Source organism: Terrapene carolina, unplaced genomic scaffold (assembly GCF_002925995.2).
Source record: "Terrapene carolina triunguis isolate 2854851 unplaced genomic scaffold, T_m_triunguis-2.0 Scaffold62, whole genome shotgun sequence".
Classification (NCBI taxonomy): domain Eukaryota; kingdom Metazoa; phylum Chordata; order Testudines; family Emydidae; genus Terrapene; species Terrapene triunguis.
The window spans coordinates 31178073-31205026 of record NW_020664413.1 but is presented as its reverse complement, the minus strand read 5'-3'; the positions used below and the strand labels follow the sequence as shown (position 1 = coordinate 31205026).

The 26954-nt window shown below is 38.2% G+C and overlaps 1 protein-coding gene across 1 annotated transcript in view; it reads right to left on the bottom strand.

Moving 5' to 3' along the window:
* PSMD14 (proteasome 26S subunit, non-ATPase 14) overlaps positions 1-20010 on the bottom strand; it is a 51481-nt gene extending 31471 nt beyond the window's left edge. Inside the window, exons 1-2 of the mRNA XM_029910570.1 lie at positions 19889-20010; positions 17027-17078 (exon numbers count right to left, since the gene is read on the bottom strand). Coding sequence (XP_029766430.1) covers positions 17027-17074 — 48 coding nt within the window. The 5' untranslated portion in view covers positions 17075-17078; positions 19889-20010. The remainder of the gene's footprint in view (positions 1-17026; positions 17079-19888) is intronic.
* Between the last annotated feature and the right edge of the window lie 6944 nt (positions 20011-26954).

Below are 26954 nucleotides of genomic sequence, written 5' to 3'. Positions count from 1 at the left end.
GAAAAGAATTATATGAGAATGTATGTTATCATTTTGGAAGGCACTCCAATGCCACAGTGATGAACGCTGTTTAAGACTAGATTTAGACAACTTCATTAAATAACTCCTCGTTTGTAATGAAACAGTAAAATTGGAACAACATGCTCCCAACACAGATCCAAGTGAGACCTATTGACCAACCTTATGGGCCATAAAATCTGAAGATAAAGTCAAGAGTTAAAATTACTAGTAAATTCAGTTTGTATAAAAACATTTACCTATTGTTATCTACTTTTGTTTGTGTATGTACACCTCTCTCTCTCTCACACACACACCCGCCCCCACCACCCGGGCATGGTATAAGGTAGTTATACAACATGAAGGATTTTTTCTGTGGAACATTTTAATAATAATAAATCCAGGTGACTTCCTCCACTACAAATTAAATTTTCTCCTCTTTACTTCCCCCATCTTTCTGTTCAACTAGCAGTAGTCCTATACTCCTTGACTCCTGCATCCACAATTCTATATACCTATTTGCCACCTTTGACTCTTTACTCTAGTTTCCAACCTTCCAGTAATGGACTGCCCTCTTTATCATCTTGACGGTGGATGAATGCACTTTACGTCTCTGGATGATGTTGCTGTGATAGAGTGGCTACATCACTTACCCAACATCTAACTCACTGTTTGTGCGGTGCCATCAGAAGCCATACACCAGAAGAAGTCTCCTTCCTAAAACTCTCAACCCTCCCTCTTGACTTCTAGCCTGTTAGAGGCCATAGTCAACAGGGTCATTCTTGAAATTTTGTCCTCCATCTTTCACAACTCCATTCTCCCCTCTATTTTTGCCTGTTACCTCTTTGGCCATTCCATCATCTTTCAGTGGGTTTTCCCAAGGTCACCCAGTGAATCTTTAGTCTAAAAATTATAGTTGAAATTATGTGAATAGGTGATCTCACTTACAGAGAGGAGTGCTGAGGGACAAAAGGAGTTGACTAATACAGGACCTTGTGGGGACCCCAATAGAAAGTAAGGGAGTAGGTATTGTTGGAATTAGTGAGATGAATTGGAGAAAGGGAAAATATAGCTCGAATAAGTCTTTTGCAGTATGATTTATTAGGCTGTGGAATAATAAATATCTAGCTCTTATATAGTGTTTTCATCAGCAGATCTCAAAGTGTTTTACAAAGGTCAACGTCGTTATCCCCATTTTATAGATAATGAAACTGAAGCACAGGGAGGTTAAGTGATTTGCCCAAGAACTGTTCCAACAATACCTTCTCTGTCTCAACCCTCCCACAGGACTAGCCTAAATAATCTGCCTCACCACAGGTACAAACCTCAATATTATTTACCTTCTCCCTCATAGTCATTGCTTGGCCAAGTTGCACATCAACATTCAATCTTTCCCCAGGAAGGTCCCGATTAGCAAGGCATATGCTTAACTTTAAAGTGGGGCTATCAATTGCAGTTAACTCATGTGATTAATTTTTTTTAGTTAATGGCAGTTTTTATTGCGCAGTTAAACAGAATACCAATTAAAGTTTATTAAATATTTTTGGGTGTTTTTCTACATTTTATTTCAATTACAACACAGTATACAAAGTGTATGGTGCTCTCTTTATATTATTTTTATTACAAATTTTTGCACTGTAAAAATGAAACAAAAGAAATAGTATTTTTTAAATTCACCTCTTACAAGTACCGTAGTGCACTCTCTATCATGAAAGTACAACCTACAAATGAAGATTTTTTTTTGTTACATAACTGCACTCAAAACCAAAACAATGTAAAACTTTAGAGCCTACAAGCCCACTCAGTCCTACTTCTCATTCAGCCAATCGCTAAGACAACCAAATTTGCTTACCTGTACGGGAGACGATGCTGCCCACTTCTTATTTACAATATCACAAGAAAGTGAGAGCAGGCATTCACATGGCACTTTTGTAGCAGGCTCAGCAAGGTATTTAACATGTCAGATAGGCTAAACATTCATACGCCCCTTCATGCTTTGGCCACCAATTCTAGAGGACATACTTCCATGCTGATGACGATCGTTAAAAAAAAATAATGAGTTAATTACATTTGGGGGAGAATTGTATATTTCCGGCTCTGTTTTACCTGCATTCGGCCATATATTTCATGTTACAGGAGCCTCAGATGATGCCCCAGCACATGTTGTTCATTTTAAGAGCACTTTCACTGCAAATCTGACAAAACGCAAAAAGGTACCAATGTGAGATTTCTAAAGATAGCTACAGCACTCCACCCAAGGTTTAAGAATCTCAAGTGCCTTCCAACATCTGAGAGGGAGGAGCTGTGGAGCATGCTTGCAGAAGTCTTAAAAGAGCAACACTCCAATGCAGAAACTACAGAACCCAAACCATCAAAAAAGAAAATCAATCTTCTGCTGGTGGCATCTGTCTCAGATGATGAAAATGAACATGCGTCGGTCTGCACTGCTTTGGATTGTTATTGAGCAAACCCATCATCAGCATGGATGCATGTCGTCTGGAATGGTGATTGAAGCATGAAGGGAATATGAATCTTTAGCGCATCTAGCACATAAATATCTTGCAACGCCAGCTACAACAGTGCTATGCAAGCACCTGTTCTCATTTTCAGGTGACATTGTAAACAAGAAGCAGGTAGCATTATCTCCTGCAAATGTAAACAAACTTGTTTCTCTGAGCAATTGGCTGAACAAGAAGTAGGACTGAGTGGACTTGTAGGCTCTAAAGTTTTACATTACCTGCATTCAAAAATAAAACAGTTTTTTGTACATAATTCTATATTTGTAAGTTCAACTTTCATGATAAAGAGATTGCATTGCAGTACTTGTATTAGGTGAATTGAAAAATACTATTTCTTTTGTTTTTTACTGTGCAAATATTTGTAATAAAAATAAATATAAAGTGAGCACTGTATATTTTGTACTGTGTTGTAATTGAAATCAATATATTTGAAAATGTAGAAAACATCCCAAAATATTTAAATAAATGTTATTTTATTAACAGTGCGATTAATTGCACAATCAATCACAATTAATTTTTAATTGGGCAATTAATCACAATTAATTTTTTTAATCGCTTGACAGCCCTACTTTAAGGTCAACAGGACTTTCAACATGTGCTTAACTTTAAACACATGCTTAAGTGTTGCCCTGAGTATGGATGTTTCCTTGAATTAGGGACACAACAAGAAAAATCATTCTGCCAGCCCCTTATCCATTTTCGCTATTCTTCCCTGATGTCTCTCCAATTAGTCTAACCTTTTGGAAAGGAGTTGGCCAGAAATGAGCACAAGATTCCAAGTGTAGTCTCACCAGAACCAAATAGGGAGGGATTTTTACATCCTTGCTCTGTAATTTGAATCCTCTCTGTAAATAGCCCAAATCTGTATTGGCCTTTTTGCTAATATATTTCATTGCAAACTCATGTCTAATTAGGTTCCTACCATCCCTAAATGCTATTCAGCATTATTGCTATTTTCCAGTTATCTGTGTTTTTGCTTTATCAGGCAAAAGGTGTTTTACCTTGCATTTTCCCTAGAACGAATCTCATGTTACTTTCTTATCATGTTTCTAATCAGCGCTGGTCCCTTTGCACTATTTCTTTGTCCTCACTGGTGTTCAGAGCTCCCCCAACTGTATTATCATTTCTGAATTTCGTTAATATGGTGTTTACTCTCTTCTAAATTATTTAAAAGATGTTAAATAACACTGGACCTAATACTGATCCCTATGGTACCCTTCATGACAAATTGCCATGTATTACTTACTACATGTGGTTCTTTAACCAATTGACAGTGTTTTGATTCAAGTGATTCAAATTAATTTGGGGAGCAGGAATTCGTGATAAAGAGTATCAAATACTTTATTAAAGCACAAATATGTAACGTCTACTTTTATTTCATCCACTAATCTTGTAATTCTATCAGTTTATCTGGCATAATGTATTCTTAAGTCATGCTGCTTTTGCACGTAGTTCTTTTATCCACTAGATGTTGGGGGAAGTTTTTTGTTTTTTAAAATTGCTACATACTCAACTACTGCATTAATAAGGGAAAGGCTTATGACATGGTAACTACAAGGAATACTTTTAAAAAAAAATTGGAATAAACTAATGAGGTACCAATCCTCTGGAACAAGTAACTCTTCAGTTCACTGACTATTGAAAAATAGCCTTTATGGTTTAAAAGGCTGGTTTGCGAATTCTCTTAATGTTTCCATATGTTGAAAATTAAGTCAATTCGGAAGCCAGAGTATGATTCACAAGTAGTTGCCATTCTAGCCTATGCACTGGAATAGTGGTCACAAGTCCATTCCATCTGGTGTCTGGATGAACAGTACAGATTCCAAGGGACCCTCCTCTGGCCCATTCCCACTGCAGCCTTCCAGAGGCCTGTGTACCCCCTTCTGTGAGCTCCAAGAAGAGACAGAGCCTTACATGACCCTTCATACCAGATGCAAATGTCACCCTTAGTAAATTTAACTGCCTGCCAGCTTGAGTGAAGGGACACTGTATTGATGAAATTTACTACTAAATTAAATGGTGCATCAAACCTGAACTTTTAGATATTTACATCTTCAATACACCTCGATTATATAAGCAGATAATCAGCAAAAGAAAAATGTGCTTTTGCTCCTTTTTGCTTCATTTTGATGTTTAGAGATAGCCAGAAGAGTCTCCTCCAACACCCTAAAAATTCTTAATTGTATTTCACATGAGAAATAGGAAATATCCCCTTCCCCTATTCCTACTGGATAATTTCTTGGGAAAACAGGAGAGTGAATGGGGATTAACAACATCACAGGAGACAAATCTGAGAAATTCCTTCATTTGTTCTCTTATAAATAAGGACAATACAATAACTATAAAAAGTCAAAGGAAAAAACTCTGTTTTAAAAAATCCTTAGCAACCAATATACAGGGCAAGCACAAAGCATTCAGCAACATTAAAATCAATCCCTGGTGGGGGAAAAGGGGAATAGATGCTGCTACCTCTAAACTGAATCAGTGAACTGACCTGCCCTCAAGCCAATCATCTCATCCATAATCATAACCAGTCTTTTTAATTTATTTATTTTTAATAAAAGCTATCACTTAGAGAAATCAGGATTAGTGGTAAACTTGCATCATGAACAAGCATTTGTTGTGTCTCTTATTTAAGTGAAGCAAAATTAAGTTTTCAATAAGTATTCTAAGGAGTAAGAATCCATGAACAGAATGTGAGGATAAACTAAATGAGGGGTTATTTTTCTTTCACATGCTTAAAATATGATCCAGTATAAGAAGCTGTGACTTTTACTTGGCCAGCCCTTGTTGATTAAGTGTTACATAAGGCATTTGCCATTATAACAGCAAGAAAACTAATGCCTCAAAGTGTTATCTATTCAGGCCTTTTAGCAAATTTGTTAACACTTTTAGGTATATTACTCCACCTTTCTCTTAGTGTGAACTGGTATCAATTTAGCCAATTTTATTATGTTATTAAAATACCTGCTGATTAAATGTGAACTAAAGTGTCACTTTCGAGCACTGCCTGTCACTTGTACTATTTGTTTTACATTTCTTTAAAATATGCATATAAAAGTTGACTTGAGATAGATAGCAACTGTGAAAGAAATACTTTAGACATTTTCTATTGTTTAATTCTATGTCAATATTGCTCTATTGTCACAATAATTGTATAAAAGATGGATTTTTAAATGTGTCTCATTTCAACAAAGAAGGGATTTCAACAAAGAAGCCCCATTTGACCAAATGGGAACAGTTGTAAAAAGATGCAATGAGCTAAGATCATGATGTACAATATATTTCTTTGTGGTGATATCCAACAACAATGAATTCTTACATAAAATATAACATCTGATGTATCCAACATCTCAATTTTTTACAACTGGCACCATTTAAAATACAAAAAAAAAAAGACAAGACAAACATAAGCAAACACACAAATATCCAAAGCTATAGTGTATTTCTTAACCAGCAAGGTAAGAAAACCTTTTAATACTTTAATTTTGTGAGTATTAAACAACTAGTGTGAAAAACAAGCCGCATGTAAACTATTTCTACTGCCTCTGCTTCAATGACTAGCTGAGGACACCTGTTATAGGAGGTGTTAATTGGCAATAGGAGTACAAGTCAGAAGCATGTTCCCCATCGTCCTAACCCAGCAAGGCTAGGTCATTAAAGTGGAAATGAATTCTTTCATGCTGACTTAACCCTTTGAGTACATAATTTCAGCTGTTACACCTAAAGACAATTGAGGGAGATTAATTTAAAACTTGTGTTACTTCTGAATGTGGAAAAAATCATTTCCACCACTTGCTCCAAAATAAATCCTCTGGACAAAAGTCACTGTGCACATTATATAGGAGGGAAAAGTCACCAGGACACAAATGCAACACCTACTACTGTGGAGTAAGAATTATTTTGCTTTACATATTGAAGAGACTCTTGAACGAGTAAGCATTTTAAATGACTCAGAACTATTATATTTTCTAAACGTAAATCAAACAGACTAAGATTCATAAACAGCGAGTAAAATGTAACACTTTGTAGACCCTTACTTGACAAAAGTGCATAGGAATAGGACAATCTACAGAGAGAGGTGCTAGTGATAGTACAAAAGAGACAAAATTGATTTGTTGGACTTCATAAATTCCTTTTAGGTCTGCTAATGTACACTGTATACTCTGATGACCAATTGACAAAAAAAGCTAAGACTCCTTTAATGGTGTGATCTCACTTACACAGTAATTCCTAGAATTAAAATATAAATCCAAGAAAAATAAAAATGGAGCTTGAACCCAGGGGTACAATTTTTGCTGTGAAATAATCAGAATATTTACTACATATGAAAAGGTAATAGAATATACTTGAATTAAATACAGATGTTTTATTCAGTCCCCATGATAAAGGGTAAAGTTTCTTCAGATTTCAACAGTTCTCTTCATTTAATGCACCAGAACAAAAAAACAAAAAAAAACATACTGCAGACTCTGCAGTATAGCAAATTAATAGCTCTCTAACACCAGGGAAGTCACAGAATGATGAATTCTAGGCTGAACAACAAATCAGGAAACACCAGAGGAATTTACAGAGGGAAAACAAATTTTAGAAGTAAAATTAAAATTTTCATGCGGAACCACCCGCACAGTCTGCATAGTGGGCATTCAGCATATTTTATTTAGCTTTCTAGTTTCTTGCAAATACTTCTTAATCTACCAGACAACTTCTGCAAGTAAGCATTATACCTACAACTGTTTGCAAGATTAGGTCCGTATTTGTATCAAACAAGCAAACAAACACGCTACAGCTATAAAAGAGCGTAGATTTCTACAAGCACTATATATTTATAAACAAACCATGGTCTCTCTAGCTGATTCACATACTATCAGAAAGAGAAAATTATAGAAATGTTTGCAGTTAGTCATTTATCATATATGGATCCTCCAATTGGAGCACTGATCTTGGGCTAACGTCAAGGCCTCTGCTGGTGTTTTAAAGCATGTACTGTGATGAACCCAAAACTAGCTGGGATAAGATAAAGCTGCACAAGAAAATCCAATGTCTCTCAGTATATTTGCCAATTCCCCATCTTCTCCGCAAAAAGATAAACTCAATAATTCAGGTATACCCCTAGAGCAAAACTAAGGTAACTCAAATTAATAGCAACAGAGGGTCCTGTGGCACCTTTAAGACTAACAGAAGTATTGGGAGCATAAGCTTTCGTGGGTAAGTTCTTACCCACGAAAGCTTATGCTCCCAATACTTCTGTTAGTCTTAAAGGTGCCACAGCACCCTCTGTTGCTTTTTACAGATTCAGACTAACATGGCTACCCCTCAAATTAATAGAAACTCTAGCTGTATTAGGAATAAAAAGGGTGTCTCACACCATCAGTCTTGCATATAAGGACTGTGGAATGGGGAACATAACATTATTTCAGGAAGCTTTGGCAGGCTTCAAAACAAAACAAGCGGTTAAACTGGCCTGCGACAGTAACTCAAACTCATAGAAGCTTTGGGTCTAAAACTGAAGCTTTAAGAATATTAAGTAATTTTTCCAAGTGTGCAGCCTCTCTCTCTTACAGGGTAACTGCACAACCAGAGTCAGGTCAGACTTTTTCCATAACAGAAGTATAAAAAGGTTAAAATGATCAACAAAGAAAAAACATGCAAATTATTTGGTATCAGGTGCTAGCTGATCGATCCAAAATTTTTAATTTTGACTAGTTCATGCAAAAATTCTTCTTTGCCTCTGCTAATAATATTTGCTAAATGAGAGAGTTTTAAGGAATTGGTTGAGCTACCCATTCAGAAAGGCCTAAGTACAGATTCTATTTCCTATAAACCTTAAGAACTCAATTATGTTTTGTTCTTCTTTTGAAAAATTTTTCTTCTTTTGAATAGATGTTAAAATTTTATCTTACAAAAAATAGTGTTCATATTTCCTAAAGCTGCTAGACAGACAAGATCTAGAAGACTGAAGTTCAAGCTCCTGAAAAATTATTTTACTCAGGTGCTTTTTATTCTTCATCGCAGTTTAAATTACTGCCTCATGCCCTTCTCACTATGGTCTAAACACTAGGGGATCCAAGGGTCCAATCAGATCAAGCAATGCCTTTGTGCCTATGGGATCAAAGTTAAGCTTGAAATTTGATCTCAGTACAATTTATTTTAAAGATGACCAGCCAAAATCCTAATTAGCCTGTTTTATTACAAACATCTTATTTCCATCATTAAAAATATATCTATACTGCAGAATTAGTTATACATATGTATTACTTTAAAGGAGTCTATAATCCTTAAAAGGTATTTTAGAATGTTGTTAACAAATGTATTAAAATAAAGTGTTCACCTGAATGCAGGTATTTCCAGTTTTCTTGTTTTGTTCAAATCAAAAACTCAAGTAGTTATTTAAACCATGTAAGGAACGTAAGGCCAGACAACGGTACTTGCAGTCAATACTGCCTCCTACTCATTTTCAAAAATGTAAAGCAAATTTTCAGGATATAATAAAACTTCATTAAGATGGAAATAAGGTTGTAAATATCAGAGGAGGGTGAAGGTGGAAAGAACCCCTGAAAATGCTGTAATTCTCACACAGAAAAACAAGATCATACTCCTCACCCAAAAATGCTAAAAAGCCTGGAAAATTCAGAGTTAAAGTTCTGCTTAAGGACAATACAAAATCTAATAACTGTTAGAAATTCATTTTGCAAAGTTCCAGTATTCCTGCCTTCAAGATTCCACGCTCACTGCCCAAAGGGATTTTGGATTTATTTCTTGGCTAGAGACCACATTCTCAGTGGGTATGGGGAAGAGGGAGCCTCAAGGCAGATAATGGAATTTAGGGTGTATAAACTTATACCCATGCAAAATTTCAGTAGGTAAATCCAGGTTCTCTTCTACCCTATCTGGACATCACACCTTAATTAGGGGAATCTAGTGCTCTGCAGGTATGGATATTGGGTACCAAATCATATTCTGTGCAGTGACACATTTAAAGGGATTTAAGACAAAATACAGCATTCCTACTCCAAAGATTTTACAGTATGAAAGAACAGGATGCACTTGGAGACTCTGCAAGAATAGCTAGTAATTTTTTTTTCTGTTTTTATTTTATTTGTTATGACTGAATGCATTGTGGAAGAAGTGCATCTTCAGGAAGAATTTGAATGAAAAGATACTTCAGGCAGGACATCAAAGAACAAAATAGGTGCACCACATCTCATTGCAACTCCCAAGCAAAAGAAATTTGTCAGTAGGTATTTGAGGAATGTATAGCAAGGAAGAAGTAGGACTGGATAACATTAAGATGACTGTTTCCTCAAGCACTTCTGACATGTCCCAACCACCTCTGCTGGCATATCTGGAGAGACAGTAACTCAATAGTGCTAAGACCAATGTTAATCATTAAATAAGGTTATTTAATCCAACCTGTGGATACAAAGTAGTATGGGAAGCTGCAATTACATGACTATTCCAGGCTCACCTCGTAGAAGCTGGATCAGGTATATACAACCTGGATATTTATTCTTGTTTTGAAGTCTTCAAAGCATAGAAGACTAATTTAAGCAATGTGATGGTTGCATCTTTGGCAGTACTTCCTGCAATGAGTTAATAACTAATGTTTTCAAAGCAACTGGTTTTAAGGGGTGGAAAAAATTAAGTCCTATTCCACTCAAGGAGAATAATCTGTTAAAATTGGGAATCTGGGGACATGGGTTTCAATGATAGTTCTGCAACAGATAAGTCACGTAAGTTATGCACCTTGGTTGCCTCATCTTTAATATAGGTATAAAGAATATTGAGAGAAGTAATATTTGTAAGATACTTGTTTGCCTTTTTCATCAAAGGTTTATAAGTACTAATGAATTAGTAACAAATAGATCTCTTGAACTATAGGTACAACCCACCCTACTCACTGAAGCAGTAGATGTGATGTTCCCTAGCAGGAGTGTCCAAAGCCCCACCTTGGGGAAAAAATTGGAAGGCCACAGAGTAGCACAACCCTTGCCATGAGAAGCATACAGGCCCAGGGAGACGAGTTGGAAAAAAGATGAAGCTGCTTACGTGCCTGTGGATACCAAATCTGAGCAGATGGACATTAATCTAAATAGGCAGTGGTGCTCAGTAAAGTTGCAGACTTCCTTCCATTTAACTGAAATGTGTTGTATCCCCAAAGTGTGCTATTAACCAACAAAACTTCCTACAAGGTGTTTCATTACATATGCATAAATATCCATTAGCATGCAGAAAGGCCAAAGCCAATATGCCATTTACTTAGAGATGCAGGAATATCTAAATCAGTTGTTCTAATTAGTATAAAGGAAACTTGCATTTAATTTGCAAATTGGAAGGAATCTACACTGAACCTCACCCACCTGTGCCTGCTAGATCAGGAACCCTCATTCTGAAGCTCATGAAAGAAACTAGTAACATTGTGTTTAATCCTTGCACTGATTACATGAGCAGATTATTCAGAATTTTAGATCAGTGGCAGGTCTCCCAAATTCCCCTTGTGCCACAGATTTCATAAATGGGATCACTGTGTTCTTAAAAAAAAAAAATAATAATAATATAAGGAAAAAAGGTTCCACAGCATCAAACAGTGCAATGCATGAAACCTCATAATCAAAGTGACAGTTTTCAAGTGCCATTTACAATGCCCTAATCTGGAAACATCCCAGCTAACCCATCTGATCAACAATTTCACAGATGGAAGCACTTGATGGCTAATTGGCAAGTCCATTATTCAAATAAACTAGCTATCTGCACTTCTATTTTCTTTATTTCAAGTCAAGGTGCAAACACTTTGCATAAGACACAGGTCACCCCCCCAAAAATTGGATTACTCTCTACCCTCCATCAAGTGGGTTACTTTAAAGCATCCAGTTAGTATAACGATTGTTTCGTTTACTGCAGCGAAGCACTTGCATCCATGAAAAAATAATGAACAATCAAATAAAACTAAAGTTTTTAAAAATACATTAAAGATTGGTTAAGAACAATAAGGCATATTTTTAAAATGATCTCATTGCTCTCTACATCAGAGCTTTGTTAAGTGTAGCACATATATACAACAAGAAACGTACGCCTTTTTAACGTGTTACTGATCACATTTGGGTGGAGAAAATAACTGGATAGGATGTGTCAGCATGGGTAAAAAACAGCTGTCTTTGTTACCATTTTGAAAGCCTCACAGGGAGGACAACACCAACAAAAGCTCTTACTAAATTCATCTTGTGTACTCTCTGGGACAACAGGAAGAATAGTGAAGATAGTAATCAATGGGACTATCTAAAACATGCATATGCAGAATTGACTTCACTACACATCCTGTGGCATGGAGGACAATGACTAGTAAAGATGGGTGTAATGGATTCAACTAATATTTCAGAAAATTGTGTGCAAAATGAAAAGGGGTGTTCCTCCAAATCCCGGTGACACTGATTCTCTTGCTGCCCCAATAAAACCTAAAGCTTGAGCTGCACTCCCTAATTTGTCTTTTGCACACAAACTAGGCAGAACAGGGAAGTGGGATACCAATCAGCTGTGCTGCAGGCACAGCTCTCCAACACTACAGAAAAGGGGGGTGGGGGGAATAAGTATAGATGGAAGGAAAGGAAAACAAGGACAAGAGAGGTAGGAGAACAAGATGTTAATAAAAAGTCTGTCCTATTATTATTCATTAATCGTTCCACCTCCTGAACACAGGAGTATACTCCACAGAGGTGGCTTTGCTTCTTGTTGGGTCCGATACCACTTTTTTGATTGAAATCATGCTTCCAAAAAGGATTCATGCCATATATTAGCTTTACACAACTTATAGATTCTTTTACCATATCTAAAGTTAGGAATGTCTTCAAATTCTAAATAATCTCCTTGGTATTCAAACAACTAACTGTCATTGACCTGAACTAAATTCTTCAGGGTGGTTCTTTTGCCCTCACAGGCAAATGATGGGAAAAGTGAGATTTAAATATATAAGATGATTCCTGTAAATCAATTCCTTGGTCTCATTTTTGGTCTCAATTCATTATTAAATGATACAGAGAAATACTTATTCCAGATCTCCTGTTTGCACAAAGACCCAATACTGGTAAGATTATTTAATTGTAGTAATTTGTATTATGTAGTACCCAAAGGCCCAACCAGGACTGAGACCCCAATGTGCTGGGTGCTGTACAAACACAAAAGAGACAATCACTGCCATGAATAATTTACAATCTAAAATCATGCACACACAGCAGAGTCTGGAGATACGACATACAAGCACTATATTGAAGAATAGGCAGTTTTGTTAATTACATGTACCATAGTTTGTTTTAAATGAGGGTAGAGAGGAAAGGAGTAGGAAGAGTCACAGCTAGTTACCTGCCTACCCATGATCAGCAGAGGTGATTCTTAAGGAGAAATCTGACAGAAAGTATTCATTTCATCAGGGAGTTCTTCCCCTGCAAAAGGTGCAATGTGGAAGAGAGCCCAGAGATGTTTGAAGCAGAAGCTGACTAGGGAATGTAGGCAGCATGATGGCAGGGGTTGACACTGCAACATGTTACTAGATAAGTGAGGTACTAGAGGTAGAGATAGTTTGTAGGAGGGAAAAGAGGAGGGGGACAGACAAAACCTTGAGGGATACCCACAGAAAAGGAAAGAGGGGAGAAGAACTGCCCTCCAGATTAGACACACAGAGCTACCAATGAGGTCAGAGGAGAACCATAAGGGGACAGAAAGACAATGGAGAACAAAATTTCAAAAAGTAGGTATCAAAAAACACCAAAAGGTCAAGGATAGTAGAGTACAGATTGTGAGATTGGGCCAGAAAAAGAGGTCATTAGAGACTTTAATGAAAGCAGTTTCAGTGGAATATGAAGGCAGAAGCCAGACTAGAAAGCATCAAGAATGGAATTGGAGGAAAGGAACTCTAAACAGCAGTTGTAAACAGCATGTTCAAAGAGATACTGAATGACAGTAGAAGTGGAAGGTAGGGTTAAGAGTTTTGTACTTGTGCCGTTTGTTTTTTTGAAGATGGGGAGACCAACACCTTCTTATAATGATAAGGAAAGTAATCTGATGATGTGTGAGGTGAAGAAGTGTGAGAAATGGGATGAGCAGAGCAGCAAGAGAAATTAAAAGATGAGAGGAGATGGAGGTTATTTGATCATGAAGGGCTGGAGTTGGACAACAAGCAACAAGTCTCATTGTCAGTGATGTTGGGGAGGAGGGAGGTAATGATTTTTCTTTGAAGAAACCAGTAAGATCCTACATGGAAAGGGAGGAGAAAACAGAGAGGGGAAGAGCTTGAGGAGAAAGTCAAAAGGTGGTAGAAGCAGCAATTGGAGTTGAGCATAGGAAGTAGGGCTGTTTGGCTAAGAAGATGACAAAATTAAAAGGAGGAAAGAGCGAACTTATAGTTTTGACTCAGCATGGTCATGAGACTTTGACCAGAATTGCTCAGCAGCAGGAGAACAAGAGTGTAAAAACAGATATTGAGGGTTTGAGGGAACGACCTTGTAATGGGAGAAAGAATCAAAAGAGAGTGGAGTAGAGGAAATAGAAAGACTAGAGGAAAGGGCTGAGAGCAGAACAGCATATGTGGATGTTGATGGATTGAAGGTTATGGAAGGAATAGGTGGCAGGGCAGGGTGGAGGGGAGAAGTGGGCAATACTGAAGGAGATGAGGTAGTGTCAGAAAGAGGGAAATTTGTGATGGAGACACCAAAGATGGAGCAGTGCTTGGCTGGTAAAGATTAACTGAGTGGCCATTTGTTGACTAAGAGTTGATCCACTGTTACATATCAATGGAAGTGGGCTATTGTCATAGACCAAGTCACCCATTTCAACTGCCAAGCAATCAATCTCAAAGAATAGTTCAAGAAAGGAGTTACCCACAGCTATTTAATACTGCCCTCAGAAAATGTATTAAGTTTGCTCTTCCTTATACAATTCTTCGCATACTCAGATTAGCAGAGGAACAAACTTGAGTAGTTGACCTGGATAGGCTTTTTTACTATGAGGTTTAACTTTTAAAGTAAAGCCAGCAAAAACAGAAGTCATTTGTAACAGAATGATTAGATGGAGGAATGTACAATAGTTTCAAGACTAGTCCAGTTTAGGGGCATTACTGGCAGTGATATCACTAGTTCTGTAACAGGATTAAGTATTTCCAGGGAATACCTGCCTTTATTCTCAGTTTAACAACCGTCTGATTCAGTCTGGAGTTTCTCTGCTACCAGCAAAAATATCCAAGATAAAAACTGATAACTGTCCATCTCCAATTCAAATTCAGGCATATGCCAATACATAAACTATAAGCATAAGTGACCTTCTTTTGCACATCTCTCCTACCGATTTAATCAACCAGAGAGCTTCAAAAGTAGCCGTGACATTACTTAGATCAAGCTGCAACCAGCAATAGCAGCAATGTAGTTCTCCTGAGATTCACAGATTTTTTTTAAAATCCCCTCACTCACAAGTTTCTTCAGGAGACACTTCCATGTTTAAATATGGATAGAAATTCTGCAGCCAGGTGCTGGAGCGGTTTGTAAGGCTTATTTTGAATATCATTTTATTGTCTCCTACATTTTATATTTGGCTTCAGATTAAAATTGGGAAATTCTAGAGAGTTAACTGTAAATCTGAAAAACAGCTTTGATGTGCATCAAGTTCAGAGAGGACTAAGAAGTGAAAGCTTGAGTGATTAGACTATGCATATGTTAGAAAAATGAAGAGTCATGAAGCAGACTGGCAGCACAGAGTAACAAGAGAAATCTCAGAATTGCTTAAGAAAGCGAAACTAAAAATAACTGAGTACTGCTTGAAGATGCACTAAAGGAGCGTGAAAAGAATTTTAGCTGAAAAAAAGAAAATGGAACAATAACATATAAAAAAAATTAAGGTGATCTGGCCACCCAGCTAGCGGATGTAATTCTACATGTTAGATAAAGCACATTGAGTGCTTCAACATGTTGTACACCAGTGGTCCCCAAACTTTTCACATGGCGCCCCCTTTACACCTGTTTGTGCACCCCCTTCAGAGCTGGGGCCAAGAGCAAGGCTGCGGCTCTTGGGGGGAGGGGAGGTGTGGATAAGGGTAAGGGGGCTGAGGTTGGGGCAGGGGTCCTGAGGCCGCAAGCGGGGCTGGGAGCCAAGACTGAGGGCAGAGTGGGACTGGGTGGTGCTCCCTCCCCACCCTATGGGGACTAGCCCTGGGCTCACCCCATAGTTTGGGGGACCACTGATGTATACTTTCCTGTTTAGAGGTGGACACTTAGGAACACATTACAGAAAGCCAAAAAGCTGTGAATATGAAGGATTTGCAACTATCAAAGGAATTATAGCAATGAATCAGGGACTTCAAAGCATATATGTTACTGTGAACATTGAGGAGCCAACTATGGTTGGGAATTACAGACTAAGTTAATGTTTGGAATATATTACAAAAGTCATTAAGGGGGAGTAAACCCAGGCCACCATGCTAAGCTGAGATTCCTGGGCTTGGCCTAGGGAAACTCCACTGGAGTCACGAGAGAAGTAATTCTTCCAGTAGACAGAGACAATGATGTAGCTCACAAAGCTTTACTTACACCAGTCTTCTTCCCAATCAGTGTGGGTATCTGCATAGTAATGGTTCCACCAACATGTCCCAGATACATTCTCCTTAGACTTCAGGTGTCCTGTCCACCCTCCCATGGCAGACTAACTAGTTCCACTGCATCCAGGGTGCTAAACACCCAGGACAAAGCTGCCCTCACCTCTCTGAAGAAAAGGGACAGACATAAAAGAGAGATGCACATGCACCTACACAAACAACATTAAGGCCTCTGGGCAAATCAGCTGGAAAAACACAACAGGTGGTATCATCTGGTGAGAGAAAATGGAGGAGGCCACACATTAGTTGAAAAGTTTGTGATAGGGAACTTGAAAGCTACCAGAGAGGCCCTTACTCCACAGCAGGAAGATTACTAAAGAAAGCTGTGTTTAAGAACTACATATGTGTACGCAAAGGCTACTTACATGTGTGATTAATTCTTTTAGAAACAATTCAAATAGCCTCCACAAATCCATATGAGAACGCATCATCATGGTATCTCAGGTGTTATGAAATCTACTTATTCACTGCATCAAATGTATGGTATTTAAAGGTATTCTTATTGACTAAACCAAAGACTGCAAAGTCAGTTTTACTGAACAGTTTAATTTGCAATTTGTTTTATTCCATGTTTAATTTTGCAGATACATCTGCATTCAGTGGACTACATTGTTTAGACATCACATGAAATATTGAAACAATCCTATATTTTTATACATGGCATGGTTGCAAATTCTGTAAATTTTGAAAGTTCATACTCCGTGTCAACGCAATTCACATCAAAATTCATGCATAGACTATACAGCAATGCTTTCTATACATTTACATTATTACAAAACTGAAGTCAGCTGTTTGCTGCTAAAAGGTTGGGTATTTTGGTAATTATAAAAATAAACTATGATTAATGTAAGAATAACATATTTACAAGTTGTATACTAACCTGTCCCAGCCCAGGCATGCCTCCTCCAAGTCGTAGAAGTCTGTCCATATTTCTAGAGAACAGAAACAAAGGAAAACGTTCCTAAGCTCTGAAGTATTTACTAAATTGCTATCTATATAATTCACCTTCAGTCACTCAGTATGTCAAAAATATTGGTGGTAATTACAACACAACATCAGACTTCCTGTTAATTAACACCACATATTAATTCAAGAAGCTGTCTTCCTCGCTAATTAACAGACCTTATTTTATTGCTTTGGTTTTGGGTTATCCCGATATCTAAAGATAAGCATTTTTGTCATACTTTTCAAAACTTTATCATCATACAATAATGTTTAACTTACCTGGAAAGAGCACCTGCATGGGGGAAATGCCTGAAACATATTACAGGTACAACTGAGTTTCCTTCAATTTTGTCCAGCATGTATCAATAAAACTTAATTTAAAAGTAAGGATTTTTTACATCCTCATTAGTAAGTTCTGTGCTAATTAACTTACAGCTTGTCAGTTATTGTAAAAACTGCATGTGAAAGACACTGAACAGATTATGGATCTCTGAATTAGCATCCAAAGCTTTTTTTAATGAACTCATTATACTTAAAGAAATACTGTAAAGTAAACATCAAATGCATTTAGTATGAATACAAGGGGCAATACAGTCATTTCATGCATTTAAAATGTTGCATATAGAATACCTTAGAATGAGACTATTCCAGCAACAAAACTTAACAGCTCTTTCCATTAGAGTACACCTCTACCTCGATAGAACGCTGTCCTCGGGAGCCAAAAAAATCTTATCGCGTTATAGATGAAACCGCGTTATATTGAACTTGCTTTCATTCACCGGAGTGCGCAGCCCCGCCCCCCCGGAGCACTGCTTTACCGCATTATATCCGAATTAGTGTTATATCGGGTAGCGTTCTATCGAGGCAGAGGTGTATTTGAAAAGTACTGCTTCAATAACTGAACTTCCCCTCGTTTCTGATCTATAGGACAATGAGATAAATCTTTGATGTAGTTTTATATGGCCTCAACTGACCATTAAACCATGCCACTGTTAAAGACTTGAGCTACGATTCATTTCACTGATCAAATCATTTTCTTGTTCAGAAATAACATACATATTTTTAGATATAATATATATACACAATTTCAATATAAGTGTACTGTCCCAGTTATAACAGTCAGGAATCTTTCGTGGCTTGCCTTACCTTATAGTGCTTATTTGCAAGCACTAAGACCCAGTTGTGGGTAGGCATTCAATAACTAAGAAAAGCTCACTTTTCAACAAGTTATAAGCCTTAAATTTTAACATGAAACATGGTTTTCATTTTAGAGTTTTAAGACATAAATTATGAGTCTTGACTGCTTTATCATACTTCCTTGGAAGTGAAAGAGATACAGTACAAGGCCAAAAACGGATTCCTTAATAACACAAGACTATTGAGTAAACCCCATCTTGCACAACTTTGGCTCAATACTACAAAGCCTGTTCAAGTTTACCATCAGACCCCCACATTATAAAAACAGCAAATGACCGTATTTCCATAGCAAATGAGTTTGTTCCCACCACATGCAATATTCAATCACAAAACACCATCAGCGATCACAAACAAAACACATTCCAGAACTTTCTTTATGCAGCCACAAGTACAAACAAAAAGGGATATGAGCAAAGGTAAATTTGAAAACTGGAAAAAATGTTGAAGGGTCTTAAAGACTTGAGAAATAATTTTAGTCTCTATATTGAAACCAAAACAAATTTGATCTTGAAGTTGTAGGAATGATGTTAGAGACAACACTATTCGTCTTCCAAAAGATGTTAACATTTTTATTAACTAGCTATCTGTGGAGATCTATAAATTTGAATTATTCTCTAAAACGCAGAGTTTTATTTTGAATTATTTTTCTTCCAGCTTAAGGGACACAGTCAGATTCAACTGTCTTTCCCTGTGTTACTAGCACCCTGTAAGATGATTAAAATAAAACTCAAGCATAAATAGTTTTTACCATTTATGCCATTTACTTTTTGTTCTTCAAACAACTTGGATAAAAAGAGTCTGGTCAGCATCACTTTTTTATGTAGTCAGTTCCACTTTCTAGTTCTAGTGCACCAGCAGAGTGGTGCTGTGTTTGGATTCCCTTTTGGTGTTTTTAAAATATTCTTTTTAAAGACAACACATACAATCCTACATTTGGGACCTACATTACCAGAAGACATCCTTTTAAAGGTATCTTGGATAGAGACTACATCAAATTAAGACTGAGGAAATAAAAAAGCCACAGATTAATGCCTTCATTTTCAGGTGTGAGTTTAGTGCTCATGAAAAATGTCTGACAGCCATGGAGACCAAAATTCTCTATCTGCAAAAAGAAATTCAGCACAGGTATAAGCTCCTCTGTACTGTACCACTAATGTCTCAACCCTGACCTGGGGAAGCAATCCCAAAGTGGGTGTGGAAAGGATAATTCCCCATACATGATCATTCATTGTTTGGTAGTTCTGATGAAACTGCAGTGTGTGCCAATTAACACCAACTGTGCTGTTTTTTTGTGAGAAAAAATACTACTTGTCCAATGGGACTTAGAATGACCACATAATTTATTTCAGGTAGGCCAGGCAGATATCAAGGATAACAATTTTTATTTATTGTAATCTGGACCGGATAGTAACTTTCAATTAAGTGGAGAAAAGGCCCACTCCATGAGTTAATACAGCTGTAATCCCCCTGGATAATGCTTTTACACAGTTAAATAAAGTGAACCTGTTTTGTTTTGAAGTTATTGATCAGAACCCATTATCTTATCAGGTAACAAAGTTTGAAATGAGTATATGAAGTGGAACAAATTTTAGTTTCTCACCTGGCACTCAACTAGAGTTTTCCTGTTCTTGTCAACAGAGTCAGATAGTAATCCTTATCCCAACTGCAGCTCCCACTTTTTGGATGTCTATGAAGTTTATGATGTCTTCTTCCTACAAAAGAATACAGTTGTAATTTGGAAACAAGGGTATAGAGAAAGGAATAGTTTCATTACTAGGGTTTTCAAGGGACCATGCCATTGGAGAGGGGCAAATACAAAAATGAGTTACTCCAGCATTGTGTTTTGAACTTTTCTGAGTTTTAACTACATAACCTCTATTTCAGATTTGTAATATGCCATCTGGAATCTCTAAGCTAGAGAACTCCATGTACTACATAAAGCCTACACAATTATCATATGGCTAGAAATTTCCCAGAGTCTCGCTGTAACATGGAAAGGTAGAATTCAAGTTTGCATTTTAATAACCTCTCTTCGCCCCAGAAAGCTAAACAGGTTTAACCTTGGATGTAACTCCATAAATAGGTGTTATATAATCATCTTAAACAGGAAAATATTTGTCCCTAATTGTTTGACTTAAACTTGGAAATATTACAGAGGCATCAGCAGTTAATGCTGCAACAAGCTTCTCAAATTTATAACTGAACTGAAACCTTTCATTGATTAAATTTAGTCTCCGTGTCTAACAAAGTTGTTCAAGATTCATCTGAATTTTTTTAGGGCATTGTCTGCTTAGATACTTTCTACTTAGTATAGCTAAATTAGCCCCCATCACATTGTATGTATAGTTGGGGTTATTTTTTCCAACGTGCATTACTTTACATTTATCCACATTAAATTTCATTTGCCATTTTGTTGCCCAATCACTTAGTTTTGTGAGATCTTTTTGAAGTTCTTCACAGTCTGCTTTGGTCTTAACTATCTTGAGCAGTTTAGTATCGTCTGCAAACTTTGCCACCTCACTGTTTACCCCTTTCTCCAGATCATTTATGAGTAAGTTGAATAGGATTGGTTCTAGAACTGATCCTTGGGGAACACCCTCTCCATTCTGAAAATTTACCATTTATTCCTACCCTTTGTTCCCTGTCTTTTAACCAGTTCTCAATCCATGAAAGGATCTTCCCTCTTATCCCAGAACAACTTAATTTATGTAAGAGCCTTTGGTGAGGGACCTTGTCAAAGGCTTTCTGGAAATCTAAGTACACTATGTCCACTGGATCCCCCTTGTCCACATGTTTGTTGACCCCTTCAAAAGAATTCTAATAGAGTAGTAAGACATGACTTCCCATTACAAAAACCATGTTGACTTTTGCCCAACAATTTATGTTCTTCTATGTGTCTGACAATTTTATTCTTTACTATTGTTTCAACTAATTTGCCCGGTACTGACGTTAGACTTACTGGTCTGTAATTGCCGGGATCACCTCTAGAGCCCTTTTTAAATATTGGCGTTACATTAGCTATCTTCCAGTCATTGGGTACAGAAGCTGATTTAAAGGACAGGTTACAAACCATAGTTAATAGTTCCGCAATTTCAAATTTGAGTTCTTTCAGAACTCTTGGGTGAATGCCATCTGGTCCCAGTGACTTGTTACTGTTAAGTTTATCAATTAATTCCAAAAGCTCCTCTAGTGACACTTCAATCTGTGACAATTCCTCAGATTTGTCACCTACAAAGGACGGCTCAGGTTTGGGAATCTCCCTAACATCCTCAGCCGCAAAGACTGAAGCAAAGAATTAATTTAGTTTCTCTGCGATGACTTTATCGTCTTTAAGTGCTCCTTTTGTATCTCAATCGTCCAGGGGCCCCACTGGTTGTTTAGCAGGCTTCCTGCTTCTGATGTACTTAAAAAACAGTTTTTGTCAGTTGATGTCAAGTAAATTAGCCAACGCCAATTCAGTTTTTCATCATTCTCAAGCACTCTTTCACACTGTGACTTTGAGAAGTGTCACTTCTGCTCATTTACTGGAAACGGCATATCCTCAATTTTGTCCTGCCCATTCAAAATTGTATGATCAATATCAGCAGAGTTTAGGATCGTTGGCCATAAAGCAGCATCTGATTTATCAATCTGCGGAGTGCAATTTTTCTCACTGCTGTTTCCGTCATCGTCCGAGAAAGTTTTCTCTTTATTGTTTCTCTCCATTTCACGTTAACTAGGTTTTTCTTTGTCATTACTCTTCTTTTCACGTGAGCCACATTCTTCTTTATCATCACTCTCCTTTATGCCACCAGGAAAACTGGACAATTCTCCATCACTTTCCTCTATTTTTTCCTTATCTTCAAGCAAATCTGCTAATTCCTTAGTAATAGGACTTCCACCAGTTACGCTTCTTTCCTCAATTTTTTCTGCACTGGGACAATTGCTATTGCCTAAAGCCCGGTCTATGTTTTTCTGTTTCAGATATTTTCCCATCAAGTTTGCCCATTGCTGCAAACTAGATTGCAACTGAGCTTTTTGCTTCCTATATTGCGCTTCTGAAGGCTTCTTTGGGAATATCTGATAGATAAATAAATGTATCAAACATTTTACTTCAAATATTCTATTTTCCGTGCCCCAGCATCCCGATTCCAGCACTCCTAAGCATGGCACCCCAGGCGGTTGCGTGTGTCGCCTGCCCCTAAATGTGACCCTGCCTGCACATCATGGCCCCAGAGGCAGCAGTGGCTGCTGCACTGCCTCCTTTCTTCCGCTTAGGGTTGCCACAGATTTTTTTTTTTTTTAAAAGACATCCAGGCTTGTTAAATGGTACCCGGACACACAAGCTAAAACCCAGGCTTGTCCGGGTGAAAACTGGACAAGTGGCAACCTTAGTCTTCAGGTGCCTAAATTCCTTTGAAAGTCTGGCCCCACGTCCTTCAAGTTTTTCAAAATGGTAGATCTCATTCTCTCCCATGTGGTTTTTATTCATAAACTAGAAAAGGAAAACAAACTTTCCTGCTTATTCAAGTACCAATCCATTTCTGAATTTTGAACTAACTACTAGGCCAAGTGAAGAAAAATATTCTCTCTGCATGTGCTAGCTCAACTGACACCAAAAGTAATTAAACCAAAAGCGTTTCTGCACACAGAAACTTACATTTGGAAAAAGGTAAATACCAGCATTTGTTTTACTGAAAAGAGTGAAAATAATATACTTTTATGCAGTACATGACACTGTGACTTTTCCAAGCCTGATTTAAAGATTGTTTCCCCCATGATTCTGTATCTAATTAAAGCAGCACTCTATAACTCGTTAAAATTTGTTGAGGGGTCATTTATGCAGCATGTTTTTATTATTAATCTAAATTATTTTAATAGATTATAATAAATTTAGGCTTTAACATAGGTTGTCAGTTTCAAATTTAATTTTAAACAGATTTTTTAAAAGAATATATTCAACTTAAAACAAAATCCAATTTAAATAAAAATATCCGCTTTTTTAAATAAATAGATTTTTATACACTCTGGGCAGGTCTGTCAGAACATGACGTACTTCTGTTCTGGCACTGTCTTCCAGCTCTGCTCTTCAGAGTGCCCCAGTCAGTCCCTGATGCTGGGGAGGCTGAATAGATAGTATATGGCCTAATCTTCCTCCCAAGTGCTGTTCCCTACCTATGCCCAGCATCATACTAAATTAAAAAAAAAAAAAAAAACCTTAACTTTTCCCATACGAAAGTATGAGGTCAAAGAAAAGTTGCACACTACACAGATTAGTAAAAATCTCAATCATTTGTTTTTCGTTTGAGAGTGATTGTGATGAGCACACTGAATGATTCCAGGTTAGAAATTAGAATGCATTTGCGTTTGGGCAGTCCATTTACCTGGTAACATCTAGGAGTAGGTTAGTGTGGTCATGACTGCTGACTTAGCAAGCGATTTCTTTGATTTTTAGTAACTGCAATAGTTGAGCGTGTGCTTGACTGAACTACTGCAGTTCAAATATTGTTTATGCAACCTCCATTATTGCAGTTTTTTCACTGCCGAACCTGAGAGCGGAGGAATGGGACACAAAACGTACATCTTTAAAAATCTGCACTGCAGGAATTCATGAAAATTGATGATTATTGAATTGAAACTGGAAAATCCGTAGAGAATCTTCAGTACAGTCATCTAGAAGTACATCAACGGATAAATGTAACTGGTACAAGATACCAGCCACCAAGAGCTCTGGATTTCAATCAGCATAACCAACCCAATTTTTGATTACAGATCAGTTAATATTTATAAAGTGCTTTGAAGATGAAGCACTGAGTGGTATTACTAAGAACTTTTTTCCACGTGGCCTGGGAAGAACAGATATGAGCAATACACCGTATATACTCGATCATAAGCTGGTTCGTTTATAAGCCAACCCCCCTCAAGATGGATAAGTAAAAATGGAAAAATTTTATAACCCGTTCATAAGCCGACCCTATAATTCAGGGGTCAGCAAACTTTGGCTCCCGGGCCATCAGGATAAGCCACTGGCGTGCCGAGATGGTTTGTTTACCTTGAGCATCCGCAGGCACGGAGGTAAACCTAAGTAAACAAAGTGTCCCGGCGCGCCAGCTGCTTACCCTGACGGGCTGGGACAGCAACTGGTGGGGACATTTTTTGGGAGGGAGAAGCTGGGGGTCAGTGGAGTAACCTCTGTGACCACCCCCCACATGACCCCACCCCTAGCCAGGGACCCCCACATTCTCCCCATCCCTTCCCTTCCCACCTTATCTGGGGAGGGCCAGGGGAGGATATCTCTGGCCTGGCTGGAGCTGCTCTAGCAGGCTGGGCAGCGTGACCGCAGTCTGCTCCGGCGGCCCAGACCAGACGTCGCGGCCACAGCATGTTCCAGCAGGCTGGGCCGGGCGGTGCGACCACAGCCTGCTCTGGGGGGCGGGACGGGGCTGAGCGGCACGGCTGCAGCTTGTCAGCCCCAGAGCTGCAGCTGCTTCGGAGGCTGGGGGGTGAGCAGCATGGCCAGAAGAGGAGAGACTCTGGCCCCGCCTCTTCCCTTCTGGCTCTGCTGCCTCCCCTTGCTCTCTCTATTGGAGGGGAGGGGCTATGTCCCACCTCTCCCTCTCTATACCCGTTCATAAGCCGACCCCCTTATCTGGTGCTTCCCTTTTTTACTAAAAAAAATTTGGCTTCTGAACAAGTATATACAGTAATCATCTCTCTAAGAAGATGGGAGTACTATGTTTGTGCCTAAGACTTAGTGAATTTCAGATTTTTTAATTAACTTGAAAAAATTATGATTTCAGTGCCTTACTATATACTTGCAGCTCAGAATGAGATTTCATGCAATAGTCCTGGTTTCTTAGTAGAAATAATGGGCACTATATGCTGAAGTAATTTCTTTTTAAAAAATGGACTCATCATTGGATCCTGGGATGAGCAGTTGGGTTCATTATGAAGACTGATAACTTTTTGAGATAGAGTGTCAAAGTTAGAATTAGAGTTATTTTTATATACAGAAAAGAGAAAAACCTTAGCTACAAAATTTCAACTTTAAGTCAAGTCAGTAATTAGCAGGTTTGAAAAGTCAGTTTGCAGAATGCTTTGGGATTCCTAGAACATTTAGGAAAAAGGTACATATTAAAAAAAACATAATAGCAATTAGGAGTAGATATAGGGACTGGACAAGTGGTTCCCAAACTTTTCCTCTCATGCCCCCCCCCCACACACACACACCCTTTACCAGTAATAGAATGTGTCTCGCACACCCCCCAAGCCGGGACAGGAGGTGAGGCCAGGCTGTGGCTGGGACCCAGCAGCTGAGAACGGAGGCTGGCAGCTGAGCTGCAACCAGGAGTGAAACCAGGGCCGCAGCTACGGCCAGGGGCTGAGCAAAGCAGAGCTGGGTGGCACTCCTTCCCTGCCCCCTGGTGGGCCCAGGCTCTGCTGCACCCCACCCCCCCAGACTTTTTTCCATGCCCCCCTAAAGGGATGCGACCTGCAGTTTGGGGACCACTGAACTAGACAATGCAAAAGTATGAAAAGACTGTGGCAAAAAGGAACACTCACTTCATATTTTGCATTAAACGCAATGAAAGGGGTTCCAGACAACTAACTTTATTCTTAATATTATTCCACCTGTTTCTATTTAATACCTGATTTCCATTAATAAGGATTTTTTAAAATCTTTCCAAAAGACTGGTGCTAAAACTTTGTAATACAGTCGAGAAAATTTTTTTCTGGACCAGGTGACAAGTATTCCACATTATTACTGCCTAAGAAGTCACACACTGGAGAGATCCACCATTCCTCCAGGAGAACAGAAGACAGCTGGAGTCACTAGGTAGTTTCCCATTGCTTAGCACACCCAGCATGGAAATAAAGGAAGAAACTCAGAGCAGAACACAGATTCCATGTGTGGCAGTAAGCATCTAACTATATTACCATGCTGAAACTTAAACTCTTGTTTATTTGCAACTTATAAGTAAGAATACGATTTTGTCAAGGAGGTCACGGATTCCATGACTTTAACAGATCTCCATGACTTCCACCTTAAGTTTCATCCTCCCCCCCCCCGTGGCGGCAGAGCTCCAGCTTGGGCAGTCAGCCCCACCCCCACAGCTTCAAAAATAATAATATAAAGTAAGCACTGCACACTTTGTATTCTGTGTTGTAACTGAAATAAATTTAATAATGAAGAAAAACATTCAAAAATATTTATAATACATTTAAATTGGTATTCTATTAACAGTGTGATTCAAACTGAAATTAATTGAGTTTTTTTATCTCACAATTGCCATTTTTTTAAATCGTTTGACAGCCCTAGAAGAAATAGTTCTGTGCTAGTAGTTTATATTTCATTATGTAGTTTCTATGAAAGATTAAAAACATAGATTGCTTCCGTCGACGTGCTCGTGCTGAAATCGTGTTAAAGCAGCATCACTTGCCCCAAAACCTCAGCCGTGCTGAACACAACACCATCAACAGCCTCAGGAACAACTCCCTGAAAAAGCACAGGAACAGATCTGTACAGACACATGCCTAGAACCCCGACTAGGGATATTCTATTTGCTACCCAAGATCCATAAACCTGGAAATCCTGGACGTCCCATCATCTCAGGCATTGGCACCCTAACATCACGATTGTCTGGCTATGTGGACTCTCTCCTCAGGCCCTACGCTACCAGCACTCC